Source organism: Cydia strobilella, chromosome Z (assembly GCF_947568885.1).
Source record: "Cydia strobilella chromosome Z, ilCydStro3.1, whole genome shotgun sequence".
NCBI classification, from domain to species: domain Eukaryota; kingdom Metazoa; phylum Arthropoda; class Insecta; order Lepidoptera; family Tortricidae; genus Cydia; species Cydia strobilella.
In genome coordinates this window covers 26,785,512-26,808,811 of record NC_086068.1, presented here as the reverse complement: position 1 = coordinate 26,808,811, position 23,300 = coordinate 26,785,512, and the positions used below count along the sequence as shown (strand labels likewise).

General features: G+C 38.5%; 1 protein-coding gene across 1 annotated transcript in view; it reads left to right on the top strand.

The window, feature by feature from the left end:
* LOC134754198 (E3 ubiquitin-protein ligase UHRF1-like) overlaps window positions 1-23,300 on the top strand; it is a 31,387-nt gene that overhangs the window by 931 nt on the left and 7,156 nt on the right. Inside the window, exons 3-15 of the mRNA XM_063690344.1 lie at window positions 1,706-2,096; window positions 2,388-2,528; window positions 2,656-2,858; window positions 3,134-3,234; window positions 3,472-3,676; window positions 4,257-4,345; window positions 4,921-5,005; window positions 5,682-5,808; window positions 6,444-6,593; window positions 6,848-6,986; window positions 8,278-8,482; window positions 11,739-11,908; window positions 16,197-16,295. Coding sequence (XP_063546414.1) covers window positions 1,706-2,096; window positions 2,388-2,528; window positions 2,656-2,858; window positions 3,134-3,234; window positions 3,472-3,676; window positions 4,257-4,345; window positions 4,921-5,005; window positions 5,682-5,808; window positions 6,444-6,593; window positions 6,848-6,986; window positions 8,278-8,482; window positions 11,739-11,908; window positions 16,197-16,295 — 2,105 coding nt within the window. The remainder of the gene's footprint in view (window positions 1-1,705; window positions 2,097-2,387; window positions 2,529-2,655; window positions 2,859-3,133; window positions 3,235-3,471; window positions 3,677-4,256; window positions 4,346-4,920; window positions 5,006-5,681; window positions 5,809-6,443; window positions 6,594-6,847; window positions 6,987-8,277; window positions 8,483-11,738; window positions 11,909-16,196; window positions 16,296-23,300) is intronic.

The window sequence follows — 23,300 nt, the reverse complement described above, 5'->3', positions numbered from 1 at the left end:
TAAGGTGTTGTGCCCATACTCTGCCATGGGCATTCGAGAATGACGTGGGCGGCTGTCTCTTTTGCCTACATGCATGCAAAGGGGGCTATCTGTAACACGTAGGGTTAATAGGTGCTTGTTTAGTGGGGTGTGGCCAGTTATGGACCCAGTTAGTAGCCAGAGCTGTTGCAGCCTCCGTGACAGACCGGGGTTAATTGTAGGGAGTGCTTTCTTCGCCTGCCTGCAAGTGCCTAGGTTAGACCAGTACTGTTGGTGTTTTACCTTGGTGTTGTGTCGCAGCATGTTGCGGAGCCAGGCATATGGCTGAGGTAGAATTGGCTCAGGTCCTGCCACCTTCAGTTCCGAGCCACCTCTCGCTAATATGTCGGCTGCATCGTTATCTCGCGAGTTGCTGTTTCCTTTAATCCACTGCAGAGTTATGCTGTTGGTGGTACATAACTCTGTGAGAGCTTTGTGGCATTCGTAGATTAGCCCTGATGTCAAAATATAACTTTGCAGCTTTTAGTACCGACTGACTGTCAAAGAGTATGCGGATGGGCACTTTCTTGAATACTTTCCTTGAGACTTACATGTGTTATAGGCACCAAGATGTGTCGGATGTGTATGTTTAGGTCCTCTGAGAATACCCCAGCGCCAGTGCCTGACCTTGTCTTTGATCCATCTGTGAAGATTTGAAGTTTTTCAGCTCCCTTGGGTTGAGACCTTCATGGGGTCCTTCGTGTAATTGTTTTTTGTATTTCTTAGGTATCTTGTCAGTCGCCGCTTCTATTAGCGGTTCTTTACCTATGTACCTCGTTGAGGATTTCGGTGTGTGGCACCCTAGGCAGTCTCCAGACATTACATTTTTTGAGACGTACTGCCGCAGCTAACGCTCTCTGTTGTATAAAGAGGTGCAGCAGTGGCAGGCCCAGTAAGGCTTCCAGGGCCGCAGTTGGTGTTGTCCTCCTGCAGCCCGTGGCCGCCATTCAGGCCAACCAAATTGTTGTAATAAGCCACAGAATACTTGTTCTACATGTAGAGACAATATCTCTTTTTGTTAAGCTGTTAGTTTTGCAGCTCACTGCACATTATGCTGTGGTACTGTATTGAACTGATTAATAAATAATTTCTGTTTTGCTACAGTTCCTCCCAGCCATTTTTCTGTTTGATTGAATCCTCCACAACAAAATATCTCACTAACTTGATCATTTGAAATGGCCCTGGCTTGTACAAGTAGTATTTATATTAAATTTTTTCTCTGATGTTTTAAAATATTTTAGTGTTTAGGTCAGGCACAGTGATAATATGAGCTAGGATGGATGACTCTTTTTATTAAAAAAAATAGTTACTAAACATAAATGTAGTTCCCATGCATTACATTATTTGATATGCCTTGACAATCTTTATCTATCTTCAGCTGCAACTAGTATTTTTAGTTAAAGGTACTAGAATATTCATGAAATCAAACGTAAGTAGTAATAATCATTCTTAAGTAATGTAGGTACAAAGGTGGACTAATCCCTATAAAAGGACTCACTCTTCAAGCTTACCTTCGAGTAACTAAGTGAACCTCAACCTTATTTTTATTTTGGAACAGTAAAGTACATTTGGCTATTTAACCCTGCACATAAAGTCGCTATCTTAGAATATTTTACTTTGGGCAGAATCTGCCTAAAAAAATCTGGATTTCACATTTTAAGAAAGAGAAATTGCCTTTTTTTTTAAGATGCTGAAAGCATTATATATCAAATTGGAGATTTAATTGACATGAAGGATCGAGAACAAGGTGCCTGGTTTGAAGGTAAAATAGTGAGGATAGTACAGGATCCTGATGCTCCCGCTCTAGCACCAGCCATTGTCAACACTACCACTAGTATCACTAAAGCAAGTGCAGAGGAGGAAAGTGATTCAGAGAACAAGCCACCAAGTGACTCAGAAAACAAGCCACCAAATGAGACTGCTAATAGTAACTCTGCAAAACCAAAAAAGAAAGGTATTGCTGATTATTTCACAAAAACTCCAACAAAGAAAGCTATTGAGAAAGTAGGGAAGCCTAAAAGTCCAAAGGACCGGCCCACTGGTGGGCACTTGTTGTACAAAGTGCAGCTGGATGATGAGTGAGTATCAAAATTCACCCCGGTCCATTACATATCTTTCAAAATGTTTCTAATGAGCCTAAACTCGATGGAATTAAAGTAGTGTGTAACTGTGATTAGTGAACCAGGGTACAAGTTCCATACAAGTTTCATATGAAACTTATACCCCGTTCACAGAAATAATACATTAAAATTGGACAAAATTCAATAATTAATATTCAATGTTTAAAAATGTACTCTTCAAGTGGGACATGTTAACTCTGTTATGAAACCAAAAATGTTAATATTAATTAATTTATCATTCCATTACAGTGATTGTGACACATTCCATTATTGTAAATTAAAGGAGATAAGACCAAGAGCTAGAACGGCCATAGAAATTAAAGATCTGAAAGTAGGGCAAACAGTTATGATAAACCATAACACAGAGAGCCCATTAGAAAAAGGATATTGGTATGTTATGGATTTTATAAAGATTAACTATGATGCAATTTTTCTATGTATGTTGTTATTTTTTCTTTGTAAATTTAATATTAAATGTATTTTAAGTACTTACCTAATAAAGGCAACTGGTTTGTAGGTATGACTTTAAAATAGAAGAAATAAAGAAACTGCGTGTTACTCATGAGCTCATAGGCACACTGTACCTGGGCCCCGAGGCGGTACCGCAGAATGACACTAGAGCTCGTGTGCACGACAGCGTCTTCGCCATCGAGGACATTGTGCCCCTAGCCGAGAGAACTGACCACTACAAACAGATGATGATAACTCAACCTGACAAACGTAAGTTATATTATTAATTACTATACTACAATGTCTGCGAGTGTCCAAGTGTCATTTAATTGAGGTCAGTGTATTTTTGGCGCATTATTTGTTAATGTCTTTCTTAGGGTCGGTTGCACCAACTGTTTGTGATCGTTAAAGAGTTCGCTAAATTTCATTGTATGGAAAGTTTCATAGTAAACCGACGCGGCGCGCCGGTTGCCGTTGATCAGTCTGTTAAGTGCGGATGGTGCAACTGGCACTTAATCTACTATACATGATAACTAAATTTTCAGGTTCAATGCCTCTGAACTGCTTGACGTGCCGCGATAATGAAAATGCGCGTTGTAAGGATTGCGGATGTTTCCTGTGTTCAGGAAAAGAATTTCCTGATAAAGTAAGATTTTTCTTATTATAATTAGAATATTTGTATATATTTATGAAGCAGGCCTTGGGTTTAAACCGTGATGTCAGCAATGTTTTGTGCGATGATCATGAATATTTCGGAGTCAAATGTTTTATTTATATACAGTGGTGGGGCATCCAGGGACGCTCACCTGTCATAGCCGTGCCGCGGTAACCTCTTTCAAGACACAATCAGTGTGGTGATATTGTATTGGTTTGCGCATTGCAGATAGTGCTATGCGACGAGTGCAACAAGGGCTTCCACATGATCTGCCTGGAGCCGCCGCTGACTGAGCTGCCGGAGGACGACTGGTACTGCCCGGGCTGCAAGCGCGACGCCAGCGCGGTGGTGGCGCCCGGCGCCAGCAGGCAGCGCAAGAAGGCGCCCGCCTCCACCACCACCAGGGACTGGGGCCGCGGCATGGCGTGTGTCGGTAGGACACCAGTTCTTTTACTCATATATTCATATGAACAACTCGAAAGCTGGGTAATTTTGAAAACTACAAATATCGACTAAACTAGAAGCACTTGTAGCAAAATGAAGCATGATGTCTCGACAAGCGCTGCAGTAGCCCGAGTGTTGTTCAAGTAGGCATAAGGTATTCATTCTAGTTCTGGTCTAGTGGCTATTTTCCAAATTACCTCAGTTTCAAAGTTCACCCAAGGCACCTTACCGCTGTATATCTAAATTATTAGTGTGCTCTCCAAACTGTGTATTGTATACCTAAATATAAACCTCCTAGCCACCTTCTAGATAGTCTAGAATTCTAGATGAATGTTGAATGGACAATGAACGTAAATATTGCAGTACCTATAATTAATGGTGTATAACTCTAAAGGCGAATGTCTTTGTTCATTCAAACAAAAACCCTGCCCTGCATTTTAGTGTCGAGCCTCTGAAAGATCTGGTAGGATAAACTAAATATAAGTACTAGCGTAAAATAACCAATCAAATGTTGATCCTCCACTGTGTATTTTTAATGAATTGCAGCAGTGATGGTTGTTTCGTTTTAGGAAAGACCAAAACTTGCTCCATGCCTGCTAATCACTTTGGACCCATTCCCGGCATTGAAGTCGGCATGTGCTGGAGGTTCCGGATACAGGTATGACACACTCGATAGTGTAGTGGTTACGCATCGAAACATTACAAGTAGTGAGGTGGCCATGGAATTTACATATTTTTAAACCATTATTTGTGTTAAGTACCAAGTTAAATAGAGAAGGCCAAGGCTCAGAGAACGGAGCTTTTGAAAAGTAGTAGCGCTTTTATAGATCACGCATTCAAAATGCGGTTGCCATCAATTTAAGTATCAATCAGCAATTCCAATTCTAAGTTTTTGACTTTCGCTGGATAGAAAAATATCACGAACGTAGGTCTCAAATGCACTTTAAAAAATTGTAATAAATTTCGCACAAAAACTAAAAATATGAAAGTTATTTCTAAAAATAAGCAATATTATGCTTGAGGGAACTCCGCGATTATTTTTTATTATTATTAACAACACAAAAACAATTAAAATTTAAAAACATGATATTCGCGGTCCCACATCCCGAGCATGCACGTCCGTCTCCCTCTCACTAAGAATGAGAACACGAACGTAATAGGCCTTAATCATCGATTCGTTATAGTGTTACATGCGGTGATGGTGATGTGATAGTGATAGTAATCTGGTTTCAGCTGTCGGAGTCGGGCGTGCACCGGCCGCCCGTGTCGGGCATCCACGGCCGCGACGAGGAGGGCGCCTACAGCATCGTGCTCTCAGGTACCGCTTCTACCCAGCTCTCATACCAACTCTGCCATACAAACCAACAACAACTACTTATACCTGCTAACGTGCCTGCCATCTCACATTTTATAATAATATTTGCCATGTAACTTTCAGTAGTTTCGAACAAAATATTTGTAATACGTCTCAGCGAAAGTTACAGTAAATAATAAATAAATAAATATTTTAGGACATTCTTACAGAAATTGACTTAAGTCCCACAGTAAGCTCAAGGAGGCTGTTGCTTAAATACATAGAACACACCAATAACTCAGAAACAAATAAATGCACTTACAGGGTCACCACCGATTAGGCCAGACCAGTCGTCAAAAGTGTTACCTGATCTAAGAAATACCTTAACAGGTATATATAACAGGCCTGGTCCATCACAAATGATCAAACAGCGTCGGATTTCACAGCGTGTGGAATTTTTGAAACATAGGCCTTGTCGTGGGTTTCGCGACCCGTCGCGGTAATATCTCTTTTACTCATCACGATCTGCAGCGAGCTATCCTGTTGCGATTCACGCCGTCCTTGATGGTTGCTAACAATACCACCAACAATGAACCTGTCTATTCGCTTGTTTATAGTGTTTACTGCGCCGCGAGGTACCTAATAGCAATAACTCTATGCAAATCTTCTTAAACATTACAAAAGACGTGTGATTGTGCAGGAGGGTACGAGGACGACCTGGATCACGGCGACGAGTTCACGTACACGGGCAGCGGCGGCCGCGACCTGTCCGGCAACAAGCGCACCGCCGGCCAGTCCTGCGACCAGACCCTCACGCGCGAGAACAAGTTAGTTATTCACACTGGTTCCACAACACAACACAAGCGTTGAGTTTGCGTTAGAGGCGGTTTCACGAGCGTTTAGCTTAGCTTACCATTCACGATGAAAAACGCCTCGCAATATAAGCTCCTCACACACGTAACACAGTCACACGTTCCCAGCCACCCGCTAATACAAGAGAAGGCTCTCTATTCGTAGTCCCGTTTTTGTTTTAGTTTTATGTAACTATATTTATTTAATTATTTGGGCTTTTTTAGTCTTTCTAACAAGTTTTTTTATATAACAATTGAATTAAAAACTATACTCATCCCTCTTTTTGGGATTTCATTACAATTATAAGAAAAAGAGAGTATGATTCTCTCTGCTTATGCCTCACTGACAAATGACTGTGGCCGACCTACAGCAACTATACCCATTGCCAGCAAAACCTATATGCTATATATAGGTAGTAACTCGTACATTTGCTCTTGGCAAGCATCATTGTGTTAAGTAGAACTTCTGATGAAATGGTGGATTGATTTTTTTTCGTATTTTTTTTTATATTTACATTAAAGCCTGACAATTAGACAGCGTGAGTTATGTTTTAGTCGCATGTAACTAAGTATTGTTATAAAATTCGCCACGTGTCATCCGTATTGTGCAGAGCGCTGGCGCGCAACTGCGCGGTGGCAAAGGTATCGGAGGAGGGCGGCGACGCGGGCGACGCGTGGCGCGCCGGCAAGCCCGTGCGCGTCGTGCGCTCTTACAAGATGCTCAAGCACTTCCCCAAGTACGCGCCCAAGGAGGGCATCAGGTAGGCCGCAGTTGCTTCCATGACAGGAGGAGTCCCGACTGTCCCGAGGTCTTGTACGGAGGGGAGAACATCAAACAACATTTTCAACATAAACTATGAGATAGTCAGCTCATGGACATGAATGCGGTTTGGGCAATTTTGACAAAGTCCCAATATGCCTTACAAGCAAAGACAGTCAATTTCATACATATTATTTAAAAATTCAATATGTACGTCATATTTACTTGTTCGAGAACTGCACTATTGTGTTTTAGATACGATGGCATCTACAAGGTTGTGAAGTACTACCCGGAGCGAGGGCTGGCCGGGTTCCGCGTGTGGAAGTACCTGCTGCGCCGCGACGACCCCGAGCCCGCGCCCTGGGCGCCCGGCGCCAAGCTGTTCCCCGCCATCGTCAGTACACTGCAGTATTCACACTAACTCACTAACACTTTCCACTACAGTTTGTATTTCATACAAATGTCCCTCAACTATTGAAACAAAAATACCTCAATTCATTTGCCTACAGCTGAAGATCATCTCAGTAAATTAACCGACTGTTTGTACACCCAGCTGCAAAAGTGCATGACCAGGTTATAAATGAATTCCAACCATAATATGTCCAAGCAATTGTGCAGCTCGCTGTACGTTACATCTCGTAACGTTCGTTATAAAAGAGCAACATGTTTTTTAACCCTTTGAATGCTACGTCTAGTATGTACAGTCGCCATCAGGGACCGGACAACCCTTTCCGCGATAAAACCCTTTCAATGGGCGACACTTAAACACGGCTAACACATTGAAAGACTTTTCCTTTTGAACTGCAAGCCCATTCATACCCTTACCTTTGACTAACCCTTACCGAAAAGCTAACCAAAAATAAGGCTAGCTCTTAATAAGGGTTACCCTTATCTTTAAGCGCTTTTTATAAAGGTTTCCCTTTGCGTGAAAGAGACAGGATTAGTATATATCTACGGTAGTGTATGAAAAGGAAAGAAAATACGTGCCTAGTCAAAGAACGCCGCCGTCGCCGCCGACGATCGCTCGGATTCGAAGTAATGTGTGCTTTATGAACAAGGTAGACGACTTAAATTAGCACGCTTATATGCTAAAAGGGAAGCCCTTTATAAGGCTAACCCTAATAAGCAATATGCAAGGTGTTGATGAGCGGATGATAAGGGTTTTGTAAGGGTATTTGGGCTACCGATTACTTAAATGTGGTAGCTTTATATAAGGGTTTTTAAAAGCAAAACAAAGGGTTTCGTCTGGCAAAGGGTATGGTGAGTTAAGCCTTACGCAATACCCTTATAAAACCCCGATAAGGGATAGCGGGCCGGTCCCTGGTCGCCATCAGATATATCGGAGCGGCCAAGGATCGGAGAGGACAAATATCTGAACACGCACTCTAACGCGTTGACAATAGATGCGTGTTCAGATATTTTTGTGCACCTCGTCCGTTCCGATTTCCGATATATCTGATGGCGACTGTACAACGAGTCAACATAAACCATATCGGAATGCACGAGGGCCTATATTACTGTGCGCGTTTATGGGTGTCTGGCGGTCAAACGGTTTATTCGTAAGCAAAATAACATAAACGGAACTCTTGTTATGCTCTTTCTGTCTTTCCAAATAAAATGTCAACACTCATAAAAACTATATAAAAAACTACACATTAACTAATCCATTTACGTTTAAATTCTAGTACCCCGAGGGCTACTTAGAGGCTGAAGCTCTTAAGTTGGCACTGAAAGCAAAAAACGCTAAAAATGCCAAAGCGCAAAGAGCAGGGAAGAAACGTGCCATTCGCGAGATGTCCACCTCCTCGGAGGAGGACGAGGCGCCTCCGAAGCGACGCAAGAATAATACTCCAGCTCAAAAGAAAAAGAGTCCAGTTCAAAAGAATAAAAGTAAATAATTGAATAGCTATATATTCTTAAGTACAGTCGCCGTCAGATATATCGGAGCGGCCGAGGCGCTCACAAATATCTGAACTCGCCTCTATTGTCAAGGCGTTAGAGTGCGTGTTCAGATATTGTGACCACCTTGGCCGCTCCGATATATCTGATGGCGACTGTACACCAGATGATCCACTATAATATTATAAATGCGAAAGTCTGTCTGTCTGTCTGTCTTTCTGTCTATGTGTTCCCTCTTCACGCTTAAACCGCTGAATCGATTTAGATGAAATTTGGCATAGAGATAGGTTGAGTCCCTGAGAAGGACATAGGATAGTTTTTATCCCGAAAATCATCCCCTAAGAAAGTAAAAAGCGGGGTGGAATTGAGATAATTAATGAAGTGCCTGCTAATTTGTGTACATAATATGCTCAAATTGAATGATTGCTATGAGAATTTTTCCAGGCGCTATACTTACTTTAGCTGCTGTTACTAAGTCCACGCAGACGAAGCCGCGGGCAAAAGCTAGTATATTATAAACTGAAATAGATATCATACCCTAAGAAAAAGTGTCTAAGTCCACCGAGTTAGTATTTCAGTTTATAATTTATATTTAGTAGTGTGACTACTTAAAGAAACACATCAAAAAATATTTCATAAAATAATTTGATTTGTTCCCTAGTTGTAAACTCCTTTGGATTTTCTATTAACGTTTTTTGCTACAACATTGATCTAACATTTCTGTGTAATCTTTAAATATTGCTGTTTTAAGTCTCTTCGTTCACTTTTAACTAAGCAAACGCGATTCTTCTCTCTAAATACATTTCATTGTTGGCATTCTAGCACAATCGGATTAGGACTAATCTCGAAATCTGAAATGTTATTAAAGGTCTCTTTTTCATGTCCACAGCCACACTATTTGACATTTGGGGACCTCGAGGAATCGCAGCCATCTTGGAAAATGTGTACCATCCTGGAGAAATTTGCGTTTTACTCTAAATCTACGTTCTCTGTGAAAATATGGTGTAAGGCAACATTAAAGCCTATTAAATTCTACACAAAAAAGTCCTAGATATCTTTGCGAAACAAAATACATCTTATAGAAAATAATAGCTGAATCCAGATTTAGCGCTTATACCCTGTCAGGGGATATTCTCTTAATAGGAAACTTGTAGGAGTATGAATTTCACTTTTGTCTATACATTTGTACACGTTATACCCCAATATCAACATTTTACTCGACTGCGACTTAAACAGAAAGTAGAGTTATGGGTTTAAATACTGATATTCAGTACACCCTGTAGCTCAGGATACTGGACGGATTTTTTTAAATGACGTATCGGTAGATTCCTCTCGCCCTTCACAACCTGTTTACACTTGTTTTATTAAAGAAAAATCAATACAGCCGCCTTGAGAGGACGCCGAATATTAAATCGTATTTTTACTTCTAGCGCCTAAACTGTTGAGTGGATTTCAATAAAATAGACATCAGTAGATCCATAATTGGTACACGAGTGCTATGCAGCACAAATTTAGTAAAATAAATGAAGAAAAAATATTTAGAACTAAGAATGTGACTGCAAAAACAGATTTTAGGTCTTAAATGGGGTTTAAACAATAGTGACAGTAATGAAATTTGACACCTACAATTTCAGGGATCCCTGTTTGCGTGTCATAAAATTGTACCTTCGGGGACCACGGGGATCAAACGCCATATTGAAAAGTATGTCTTTTTTGGTTTTTCTTTTTTTCTCGGAATTTCTGGGTTTAATGTGAATACTGTGTATGGCGAAACGAAAGCTTATTAAATTCCACACTGAAAAGGTAATTAATAATTAATTCAACACCATGTCACAAAAACAAAGCCTTACGGTTCAGAAGTTTACAAGTTTCCGCACAATCGTTTTTTTCGTGGTTGGGTAGATAATGTATTTGTGTTCCAAAAGTTGGTTAAAAAATTATACAAGTATTGTTTTCTGACTCGTCTTAAAATAAAATTTTAGTAGATGATTTAGTACCTTAAGTAACCTTTTGACTTCTGAGCCATGTTTCTAGAGCAGCGGTTCCTAACCTGGGGTTAATTACCCCCGTGGGGGTAAAACTGGCATTTTACGGGGTTCAAAATCAAAGATAAAAAGACCTATCTATAAGAAAGAATATTAATGAATAATGAGAAATCGAGTTCCCTAGTTAGTCAAAGGGGTGACAGTACTAAAAAGGTTAGGAACCACTGTTTTAGAAGAAAGTTCCGTTTTAGGGACATGGTGTTTTATACCTTTTTTTGTCTAGAACTTAATAAGCATTTGTTTCGCCATACACAGTATTCACATTAAACCCAGATATTCCAAGAAAAACAGAAAAACCAAAAATGACTTATATTTTTCAAGATGGCTTTTGATCCCCGTGGTCCCCAAAACTCCAATTTTATGACACGCAAACAGGGATCCCTGAAATAGTAGGTGTCAAATTTCATTACTGTCGCTATTGTTTAAACCCGATTTAAGACCTAAAATCTGTTTTTGCTATCACATTTTTTATTTTTTAGTCTACTGTTGTCTATTTTATTGAAATCCACTCAATAGTTTAGGTAGGCGATAGAAGTAAAAGAATGATTTAATATTCGGCGTCCTCTAGGCGGCTGTATTGAATTCTCTTTAATAAAACAAGTGGAAACAGGTTGTGAAGTGCAAGAGGAATCTACCGATACGTCATTTTTAAAAAATCCGTCCAGTATTCTGAGCTACAGGGTGTACTGATTATCATTATTTAAACCCATAACCCTATTACTTTCTGTCTAAGTCGCAGTCGAGTAAAATGTTGATATTGGGGTATAACGTGTACAAATGTATAGACAAAAGTGAAATTCATATTCTTACAAGTCTCCTATTAAGAGAATATTACCTGAAAGGGTATAAGCGCTAAATCTGGATTCAGCAATTATTTTCTATAACAAGATGTATTTTTTCCGCAAAGATATCGGACTATTTTGTGTAGAATTTAATAAGCTTCAATGTTGCCTTACACCATATTTTCACAGAGAACGTAGATTTAAAGTAAAACGCAAATTTCTCCAGGATGGTACACATTTTCCAAGATGGCTGCGATTCCTCGAGGTCCCCAAATGTCAAATAGTGTGGACATGAAAAAGAGACCTTTAATAACATATACCAAATTTCATTACTTTGGAAGAGATTTCGAGGTTAGTCCTAATCCGATTGTGGTTTATCTTTTAAAGTAGAGCGTAAAAAATCTTCCCTTTTTATTTCAGTATTAAAATTCACATCTCCGACAAAAAAAGCGATGGCGAGTGGTTCGAGTCCGCCAGTGAAGACCGAGAGAGGGCTGAGTGACGAGGAGCGGCAGGTGATCGCTGCCGACGTGCTCAACGCCAAGCTGTGGACCGAGTGCCTCATGGTGGCCGAGACGCGCGGGAAAAAGGTGCGTACATGCCCCCTGCAGTTTGGGCACACAAGCTTAAGACTCTTGTCAATGTTTTTGTGTGACAGTTACTGTCATCCCTTCAATATATTTAATGTATGCGTGGTCATACAATACGTAATTTTGTAACTTGAAAGAGATTTATTAGGAACTATTTACCTGCCGGAGAATATGTTGTTGCCTTAATACATACAACTAAATAAGAATGAATGCGCCCCATTGTAACATTGTCGATAACATAAAGCTATAGCCCAGTTTGATTCACTGCCAGGATTTATTACTTTCGTCCGTATTGCACAATTTGCACCTAAGCACACTGTGTGTACGATCATAGCGCAAAGTGAGAATATTCTTAAAAAGCGAGAAGCGAGAGTGCTCATATGCAACCCAATATTCGGCGGCTCATATTTGTTGGCATTCCCGTTATAACCGTGTATAAGCTATATATCTGCCAAATGTATGTTCTCTGCCTAATTAGAGCTATATTTAAAGCTAAGAACCCCACTTAGTAATTCTTAAATCAGCACTAGCCTCTGCAGAAGTTGTTAAACGTTGACAATTCAATTTTATATAACTTTCGGCTTTGTGACTACCGCTGACCGGCCGTTAATAGTACATTACGGATCAAGTGCGAAATATAGGAAATTCGCAACGAGTGGCGATTAATTAAAACACGACCGAAGGGATCGACACGAGTTGAATTTCGCTTTCGGTTATTCACAAAACTAGAACTATTTTTCGCAAAAATTGGGCTTAGTGACCCTTTTATCTGGGCCTGCTCACAAAACCATAAAATACACTTATCTCGCAGCACTTTGTTAACCACATCTGTCGCTTCCTTAGATCTGTATTCAGACAAGGAATGCATTGAAAATTGTAAAAATTTCGGTCACCTGAATATTTTTTCAAAACAAGAATGTCATATTTCCGCAAAAAATGGTGCGAAAATTAGGCCCTCTTCGCTTGCTCCTTAAAAGGCATGTATTAAGGTGAGGGCTGGCAACATGGAATTATTATTTGACATTTTTTATTCGTTATTAGTCCCTTTATTAGGTATATATAACTTTATAAAATTACTTAAAAATTATACTCTCTAGAGACAATTTACTTTGTAACAGAAGGTATGGCAAGACAAGGTAAAGATACATACGTAATAGGCTAGTTGACAATTTACTTTGTAACAGAATGTATGGCAAGACGAGGTAAAGATACATACGTAATAGGCTAGTTGACAATTTACTTTGTAACAGAATATATGGCAAGACAAGGTAAAGATATATACGTAATAGGCTAGTTGACAATTTACTTTGTAACAGAATGTATGGCAAGACAAGGTAAAGATACATACGTAATAGGCTAGTTGACAATTTACTTTGTAACAGAATGTATGGCAAGACAAGGTAAAGATACATACGTAATAGGCTAGTTGACAATTTACTTTGTAACAGAATGTATGGCAAGACCAAGACAAGGTAAAGATACATACGTAATAGGCTAGTTGACAATTTACTTTCTAACAAAATGTATGGCAAGACAAGGTAAAGATACATATAGTCGGATACGTGATGACGTCATATATGGTCGACCTTCACCGATACGTCTGACGGATTAAACTTATATTTTATGAAAGAAAATATGTTCTTGAACATAAATAAATAGGGTTGCCTAAAGAAATATGGTCAAGGCTATTTTTAATAAATTTTTGAATATATTTTTTTTTCTTCAAATTTCACCGATTTGTCTGATGAACGAAATAAGTTCCAGTGGAAAGTATACAACATGTACAACATGAATAAATTAGGTTGCCTATGTTTTTCCGGTCACTATTATGAGGTTGCCGTGTTTAAACATGTGAGTTTAAATCGATAATTGCACCCATCTGTCTGACGCTTGAATTATATATCAAAATAATGGTAATTTCATTGCGAATACAATGGTATAGGGTTGCCTGCAAAAATCCGGTCACAAATAAGGGTTGCCAGGCTTTTAAAGAAAATAAGAAGAAATGACTTTTAACGATAACTCAAAAACGGCTTAACTGATTACGATTGTTTTAACTATTTTAGAATGTGCTTATTAATCACTATTTTTGTGATTTTTTTTCATAATTTTGGATGGATGGCTCGAAATTTAAAAGGAAAAACCCTTTTTTTCCTTTCTAAATAATTATTTCTGAAATGATTCACTTTATCAAAAAAAGTTGTTTAAAGACCCCTATTTATTTTGAAATACTTATCCAACAACACCCCACACTATAGAGTTCAAACGATAAAAAAATTGTCACACACATTTTGTTTCTTTCAAAGCGATTATTTCCGAAAATATTCACTTTATCAAAAAATATTTCTCTATAACCCCTATTTATTTTAAAAGACCTATCCAACGACATCCCACATCATTGGGTTGAAACGAAACAAAAAATCCTTACATACATTTTGTTTCTTTCGAGGCGATTATTTCCGAAAATATTCACTTTATCAACAATTAATTTTTGGAAACTCCTATTCATTTTAAAAGACCTATCCAACAATATCCGGCACTAGAGTAGAGTAGTTTGAAATGAAAAAAAAAATCCTTACATACATTTTGTTTCTTTCGAAGGGATTATTTCCGAAAATATTCACTTTATCTAAAATTGATTATTGAAGACCCATATTCATTTTAAAAGACCTATCTAACAATATCCAGCACTATAGGGTTAAAACATTAAAAAAAATGTTACACACATTTTGTTTCTTTCGAAGCGATTATTTCCTAAAATATTCACTTTATCCCTATGGTATGGAATGTCGTTGAATAGGTATTTTAAAATGAATAGGGGTTTTGAACAAACATTTTTTGATAAAGTGAATATTTTCGGAAATAATCGCTTGGAAAGAAACAAAATGTGTGTGACAATTTTTTTATCGTTTCAACCCTATAGTGTGGGGTGTCGTTGGATAGGTCTTTCAAAATAAATAGGGGTCTTTAAACAACATTTTTTGATAAAGTGAATCATTTGGGAAATAATTATTTAGAAACGAAAAAAAAAGGCTTTTTCCTTCTAACTTTTGAACCATCCATCCAAAAATTATGAAAAAAATCACAATAATAGTGACTAATAAACACATTCGAAAATAGTTAAAACAATCGTGATCAGTTAAGCCGTTTATGAGTTATCGCTAAAAGTATTTCCTTCTTATTTTCTTTAAAAGCCTGGCAACCCTTATTTGTGACCGAATTTTTGCAGGCAACCCTATACCATTGTATTCGCAATAAAATTGCCATTATTTTGATATATACATGGAGACTGTATATAGATATATAATTCAAGCGTCAGACAGATGGGTGCAATTATCGATTTAAACTCACATGTTTAAACGGCAACCTCATAATAGTGACTGGAAAAACATAGGCAGCCTAATTTATTCATGTTGTATACTTTCCATTGGAACTTATTTCGTTCGTCAGACAAATCGGTGAAATATGAAGAAAAAAAAAATATTTTCAAAAATTTATTAAAAATAGCCTTGACCATATTTCTTTAGGCAACCCTATTTATTTATGTTCAGGAACATATTTTCTTCCATAAAATATAAGTTTCAGCCGTCAGACGTATCGGTGAAGGTCGACCATATATAACGTATCTCCTACTATAACGTAATATAGTTGACAATTTTCTTTAATGGAATCAGTCGACCAGGTTTGTTTTGTGGATCAAATGTCTGTGTGGAACCCATTGCATTAAAGCAATACAAAAGTTACAAATTATAGTCAAAGTCTGACAATCGCACTTTACTGACGAAACGCTCCTAACTAAATGGCAATATACCGTGACGTCACAATGTCATGGAAGCCGTTTCGATCTATGGAAAATAAGGAAATTGCGATTTTGGCGGTGAAATATTGCGTTTATGTATATAGTTGCCATACAATAACATGTAAGGAAAAAAGAATGGTACAGTCAGCTGCAGATAAAAGGCACCCTGCATAGTGCATACGAAGCTCTGTAAATTAGTATGGACGTGGGGTACCTTTTATCTGCAGCTGACTGTACCATTCTTTTTTCCTTTTTGGATGTTTAAAAAAACTTAAATTTTGAAACTTTGAGGTCTTGTATTTTTTTTTACTTTTTCAATAACTTTTTAAAATTGTCTATTTATTGTGATATTGCTCATTTTCTATCTATTTAACTAAATATTGTTATAAAATTCAACATGTGCCTCAACCCTATAGAATGAAAATGTCCATACGTAGCCGTTTCGCATAAGTTGAGTACAGTGATAGTAAGTGGTGTGGTGTGTTACAGGAGTTCGTGGAGTACGTGAGCCAGATGTTCCTGTGCATTATCTGCCAGGAGGTGGCCGCCGGCGTCGTCACCACGCCGTGCCTGCATAACTTCTGCGGGGTCAGTAACACAACACACACTTACCGCTCGCTGTGTATATTCAAGTTCATTGTTACTTTTTAGGGTTCCGGACCAAAAAGGTACAAAAGGAACCCTTATGGTGCGTCTCAGTCCGTCCGTCTGTCTGTCATATCGCTAAATATCTCGAAAACTACTTAAGATACCGCATCGGCAGAGCAGCCACTACGTTCGGGAGGCTCCGTGCAAGGGCTTGGGACAACAATCATCTCACGGTAAAAACGAAAATGCTTATTTACCAAGCGTGTGTCCTAAGCACACTTCTGTACGGAGCGGAATCCTGGACTACTTACGCAAAACAAGAACGCCGGCTGAACACCTTTCACATGCGCTGTCTGCGGAGCATACTTGGCATCACATGGAAGGATCGCGTGACAAACGAGTCTGTTCTAGGCCAGGCACAGCTCCCTAGTATCACAGCCATACTAAAGAAGAGACGACTGAGGTGGCTTGGGCATGTGCATCGTATGGAACGGACTCGTTTACCACGTCAAATCCTGCTAGGAGAGATTGCAGACGCAAAAAGACCGGTCGGGCAGCCAATGCTGCGCTTTAAAGATTGTGTCAAGCGTGATATGGTTGCCTTTAATATCCCATGCAACCAATGGCAGAAACTGGCCGAAGACCGACCCATATGGCGTCGTGTGGTCCATGATGGCCAATCCAAGCACGACAATGCCTGGTTTACCTATTTGAAAGAAAAACGCTTGGGGCGCCACGAGCAGGCCTCCAACCCCCGCCCACCTGGGGAGCATACACCTGTCGCGTGTGTGGACGAGGGATCCTCTCCCGCATAGGGCTACACAGCCACGAACGCAAGTGTCGTTACCGGGATGCTGCTTAAAACATCTGGCACAGATGAAAAGGCCTATAATTACTTAAGATGTCGATTCGAAATTTGGAATAGTCATGAACAACGCTAACCCAGATACAACTTTTTTTTAATTATCAAAAATCTTTTCCGAATGGGGTTGCCAACTGTGAAAGGTTTGCAGAGATGGCGCCATCATAGCTTGCCCCTTTTTTATGAGATTTGGCTTAACCTGTCCGATCCAACGATCCGAAAACAATTTTTGGCGTTGTCTCCCAAGCCCAAATATGTGACCAACAAATTTCAGCCGTGGGAAATATAGGTATACATATAGGCGGGCATACATTGGAGCCGTGGGAGTTGACGGAGCCTAAGGTTTTCAAGGTCGTGGGAGATCTGGAAATGTTATTTACGCCACATATTTGAGCCCTTAGGAAAGGACAGGTTAAAGGGCAGGGCATAAAAAAATTGACACAATTCGAGGGATTGGCAGGTCAAGCTATGCTGGCGCCATCTGCTAAATATTTCGACCGGCCAACCCCATTGAATTTGTAATTTTGCCACCTTTGCGAGTGTTTATTATACTTGAAATTTCTTTGAGATTACAATTAAAACACCTTCTTTTAAATTAAATAAAAATTGTTGAAATCGGTTCACATGATAAAGAATTATCCCTGAAAAACCAACATCCATATTACCGGTCGCGCAAATTAGTTAGTCGATTTGCCGAGAGATAGAGCTGTTCATAATGAAGCTTTGTATACTTCTGGTCAAGATTATTTCGTGTTTATAATTACATGTAGGCCAAGCAATAAGAAGGTATATAGGGAAATGCTAGGAACACACTAAGAACACAACAGCCCGCCTGATGTTAAGCAGTCTCCGTAGCCTATGTACGCCTGCAACTCCAGAGCAGTTACATGCGCGTTGCCGACCCTAACACTCCTCTCCCTCGAGCTCTGGCAACCTTACTCACCGAGTTTCCGAGATATAATCGAAAAACCGAAAAATGGAACCTTCAAACCCCACTCTCCCCCCGTAGCACCAGGGTTACGGGCGGGGACTTTTGATATGTTCACCTCCTAACTAGTCCAAACAAAGCTACGAAGTCAAAAATTGTGTTCCAAGCATTTCCCTCTAAAACTTTTTTTGGGGATTCATTTCCTGGCCTAATGAGATAATTGAAAGTTTGTTCGGAACCCTCGGTGCGCGAGTTAAATGAACTTGCACTTGACCGGTTTCTTTTATAAATTCGAGGAGAATCTATATTATTGACTTAAATTTTTCTAAGTGTTTTTTGTCTATTCAGTTGTGAAATCTGAAACAAATAGATACAAGGCAGTACCAAGCTTAGCTCGGTTCGGACTACAGGAGTCAATTAATTTGAAAAGTTATTGAGCGGAGAAGCCAAACATGTGAAGTGATTCCGTTTCCTTGCTCGCCAGTGTATATATAACTAGATACAAGGCAGTACCAAGCTTAGCTCGGTTCGGACTACAGGAGTCAATTAATTTGAAAAGTTATTGAGCGGAGAAGCCAAACATGTGAAGTGATTCCGTTTCCTTGCTCGCCAGTGTATATATAACTAGATACAAGGCAGTACCAAGCTTAGTTCGGTTCGGACTACAGGAGTCAATTAATTTGCCAAATAAACTATTTCTTTCCCCCACCACTTCACGTGACATGTGCCCAACTTATTTGTTCGTAAATACCGTATCGTTAATAGTATTTGACTGCATTTAAAATAAATTATTTTACGCCATGCATGAAATAAAGCACCAGAAGTTTAATGGAGTAATGTAGACAGCAGTTATTTTTAAACACAATTTCTATTTTAAATCCCATATAAAACTATAAAGAGTACGTAATTTGATTGTGACGTCACATCATATAAATTATATAGTGGCAAAATCGTTTTGACAGTTCGAAAAAAGAAACTTATTTGACTAGTAGTCAAATAGGGTAAGACCTCCAGTGAATAAACACTTAAGCAATTATCCAAGTTTGAAAAATCATTTCTCAGCATTCATTAATAATTTGAATAATTAATTGCAATTTAATCAATCCTCATCTAATAATTAAGAAAGTAATTTCTGCGATTTTTTATTACTTTATTTATTTAAACTTTATTGCAGGATATAAAATTGTACAAAAGGCGGACTTTCATAGTTTTTGAGTTATAACATTATTTATCAAAAAGTACCCAAAAACCTAATGAATGAACATGAAAACTAGTGAATGAACACCGCAAAATCCAGTGAATGAACATAATTTCGATCTTTTTAATTAGCATTAAAAAGACATTTATAACACAAAACCCGTTTCCAGCTCTATTCTAGTAGGTATGTAGGTATAGCGAAAGCGTTCATATCTTTTTATCCCCTCTATTTGATATTAAATATATAAGAATGTAATAAAATCATGGTTATTCACCAATCTGTTACATATTAATAAGAAAAGGAGAATCAATATTCAAAACAAGAAACAACGTGCATATTTTTAAAGGTCAGGCTCAGCAAATAATGCTTAAAATAATAGACTTTTCATTCCGTTGTTCGTTGTTACATTGTTCATACATAGAATTAGTAGAAACCCAATGAATGAACAAGCCAAATTTTGTACTGTTCATACATTGGCATGAAAAATCTAGTAAATGGACTATGAAAAATCTAGAAATTTGGTTTGTTCCAATACTGGCTGAATGAATCAGAATCGTTTTCTATGCAGAATCACAAAAAACGAACTCAATACCATTTCGTTTACATATAAATTTAGAAAAATAAATTGGCCAAGCCCGCAGTCCTAACTGCGGTAGCAAGTGTCCCGTGTGTAGGTAATCCATCTAATATCGTACGCATCGTTATGACGGATTAAATTTTAGGCATATCTCTAACACTATGAAATGCAGGGCCTTATTAGCTATAAAGCTTTAATCATTGCTGAAAGGTATTTCGAACAGGTTTTAAGACGATAGTGGACAATTGGGTAATTACGACGTAGAGCTATTAAGGTAAATACAAAAAAATCCTCTAATCAAGCGATACCAATACAGTGAAAGCATTATTTTAGACACCTATGATTATGACTTCCCACTGCCATTTACTCCTATAATCATTACACCTTATAAAACAAAGTCTCCCCGCGTCTGTCTGTGTGTATATACTTATGTTCGCGATAAATTTACACACTACTGAACGGAGTTTCATGCGGTTTTCACTTATCAATAGAGTGATTCTTGAGGAAGGTTTAGGTGCATAATTTGTTAAGGTTAAGTGTAACCCGTGCAAAGCCGGGGCGGGTCGCTATAGTCCCTTAGTTACCTTGGATTGTTATCCAGTGTGCTTTGCTAATGGGCTTTGTAGACTGGTTGCCACTTGCCTTTGATTCTTAACCCTCATTCACACCACCAACTCACATGGATAAAAATCTTGTTATTAACGGTCCATTTGGTTTATGTAAGCATAAAGATAATATATTTACGAAACTCTACATCTTTATTTACCAAACACCAAAATGACAATCAATGTAATAAACGTCAAAGTTGTCAATAAACATGACAAATAACAACTTCGTACGTGAAAAACTAAATACGTCAAAAACAGTAAGTAGGTATAAAACCTCATGTTATGATAACAGCCTATGACAATTATTAACATAGTATTTGAAACATGTAGACTGGACGCGAGAAGCGCTGGTGGCCTAGCGGTAAGAGCGTGCGACTGTCAATCCGGAGGTCGCGGGTTCAAACCCCCGGCTCGTACTAAAGAGTTTTTCGGAACTTATGTACGGAATATCATTTGATATTTATACCAGTCGCTTTTCGGTGAAGGAAAACATCGTGAGGAAACCGGACTAATCCTATCAAGGCCTAGTTTCCCCCTCTGGGTTGGAAGGTCAGATGGCAATCGCTTTCGTAAAAACTAGTGCCTACGCCAATTCTTAGGATTAGTTGTCAAGCGGACCCGAGGCTCCCATGAGCCGTGGCAAAATGCCGGGATAACGCGAGGAAGATGATGATATGATTTGAGTTTGCCTGTAGCCGCGAACGTAATGTGACGCTCAGATCTTTGGCAGAATACCTATCGTGAAAACTAGTTTCACCTAGTGAAAATGCGTATTCCCGAAAAGTCAAAACTAGGTTTCACCATGTACATTTAACTGATTTGCAAGACCGAAGTACGAACGAAGTATAAGTGTTCCGTTTGTCAAAACAAAGTTTAGCACGGAACACTAAAAATGAAATCTAGACATCACCAGTGAATGAACACACCGTTCATTTACTGGTTTCAGAACACTCGATAAGCCAGGAACTCAAAAAAATTAAGACAATCGCATAATACGCCGACAAAGTGTGCCTTTATAGAAGGTTTAACTCTGAATCTATCCAAATAACTAAACTTTGTACAGGTAAACATTAAATAAGCACTTCATATGTTGCTCCAAACGTACACTGTTCTTATATGGGATCTAATTTTTCCATACAAAACTTCAAAACCAGAAACACGTAAACTTCAAACGCCAGTCACATTCAAACTGGTTGAAAATACATTTATCACGGGTTGCCATTGCATAGGAAATAAAGTTGTTTATAAGAAAAAAAATACGACGTGGTAGAAATTGCTCTTATTTTAGACAAAAAACGTGAATTTGTTCATTCACTGGGGGGTGTTCATTCACTGGAGGTTTTACCCTACCCTATTATGGAATCAGATAAAACCTGCTCTAGCTGTTGACATGTGGGGCATTTCACGTCAAGCGTAGTTCTATGTGGCAGTCTTTAATGGCCAATTACGGGTTTTTTTACTTTTGCGTAACGGAATTAAAGCAATAAACAATATTTTATCGGTTAAGATGTAGAAAAGCTAATGATGTATTATTCAATCGTGCCTTGTAGCGCTATCACTGATCGGTTTAGGCGGGGTATGTCACATGCTTAAGAGGTCACTTTCGAGTTAGGTCACGTTCTGAGGACGTCACTTTCTGTACGTCACATTCTGAGTTCGTCACTTTTATAGCATAGTAAGATTAAAGCGTATACCTGCATGAACAATGGATACCAGCAATCATAACAGCTGTACGGCATACGGCCGTTTTTATGCCGTACAGCTAATATGATTGCTGGTATCCATTGTTAATGCAGGTATACGCTTAAATATTACTTTGCTATAAAAGTGACGTACTCAGAAAGTGACGAACTCAGAAAGCGAGGGCCTCAGAAAGTGGTGTTCTCAGAAAGTGACGTACTCAGAATGTGACGAACTCAGAATGTGACGTCCTCAGAACGTGACCTAACTCGAAAGTGACCTCTTAAGCATGTGACATACCCCGCCTAAACCGATCAGTGATAGCGCTACAAGGCACGATTGAATAATACATCATTAGCTTCCGTTACGCAAAAGTAAAAAAACCCGTAATTGGCCATTAAAGACTGCCACATAGAACTACCTCTCAGTACGGAGCGTCGCGCAGTACTTTCGAATTACTTCATGAATCTTCAAAACCAATCGAGATGCCATTATTAAAAAAATTATAGGACATTAGTACACCATAAGCTACATTATTGTGTAAAAATAAAAAATATAAAAAAATGCGAAGTTGGAAAAAAAAAGATATTTAATACTAACTTCCGGTTTGTTATATGAAAAAAAAGATAAAAAAAACTTTTTTTATAATTTTTCAAAGAAATCAACTAATATTCTCAAATAATCACTATTTAGTTATAATTAAATCCACTGAAAGAATTGCAATAATAATTTTTAAAAAATCCGTTCCTCAAATTTTGTAGTTTTTTCAAATGCGTATAAATTGTTAACGAAGCAATATATTAAAAAAGTAATGATGCCAATTTTTTTAATTCACATATAGGTCCAATTAATCCAACTATGAACAAAATCCAGAACCTGACAATTTTTTTGCTGCCCGCTTGACGTGAAATGCCCCATGTGTATTATTTTGTATTACTATGTTCTAAGGATATTTGTTATGATCTCAGGGACTTTTTAAGCCATATCTGATATAAGACGTTTTAATTTTTTTTACTTTAGGGATTACGATGCTTTTTATGCCGTCTAGCAAATATAATTTGGACAATTAGTTTTGAATGATTCACGGTTAGTTTCACTAGACTTATAATGACCGGGATATAGACCGTGATTACCTTTTGTATTATTTGTTGC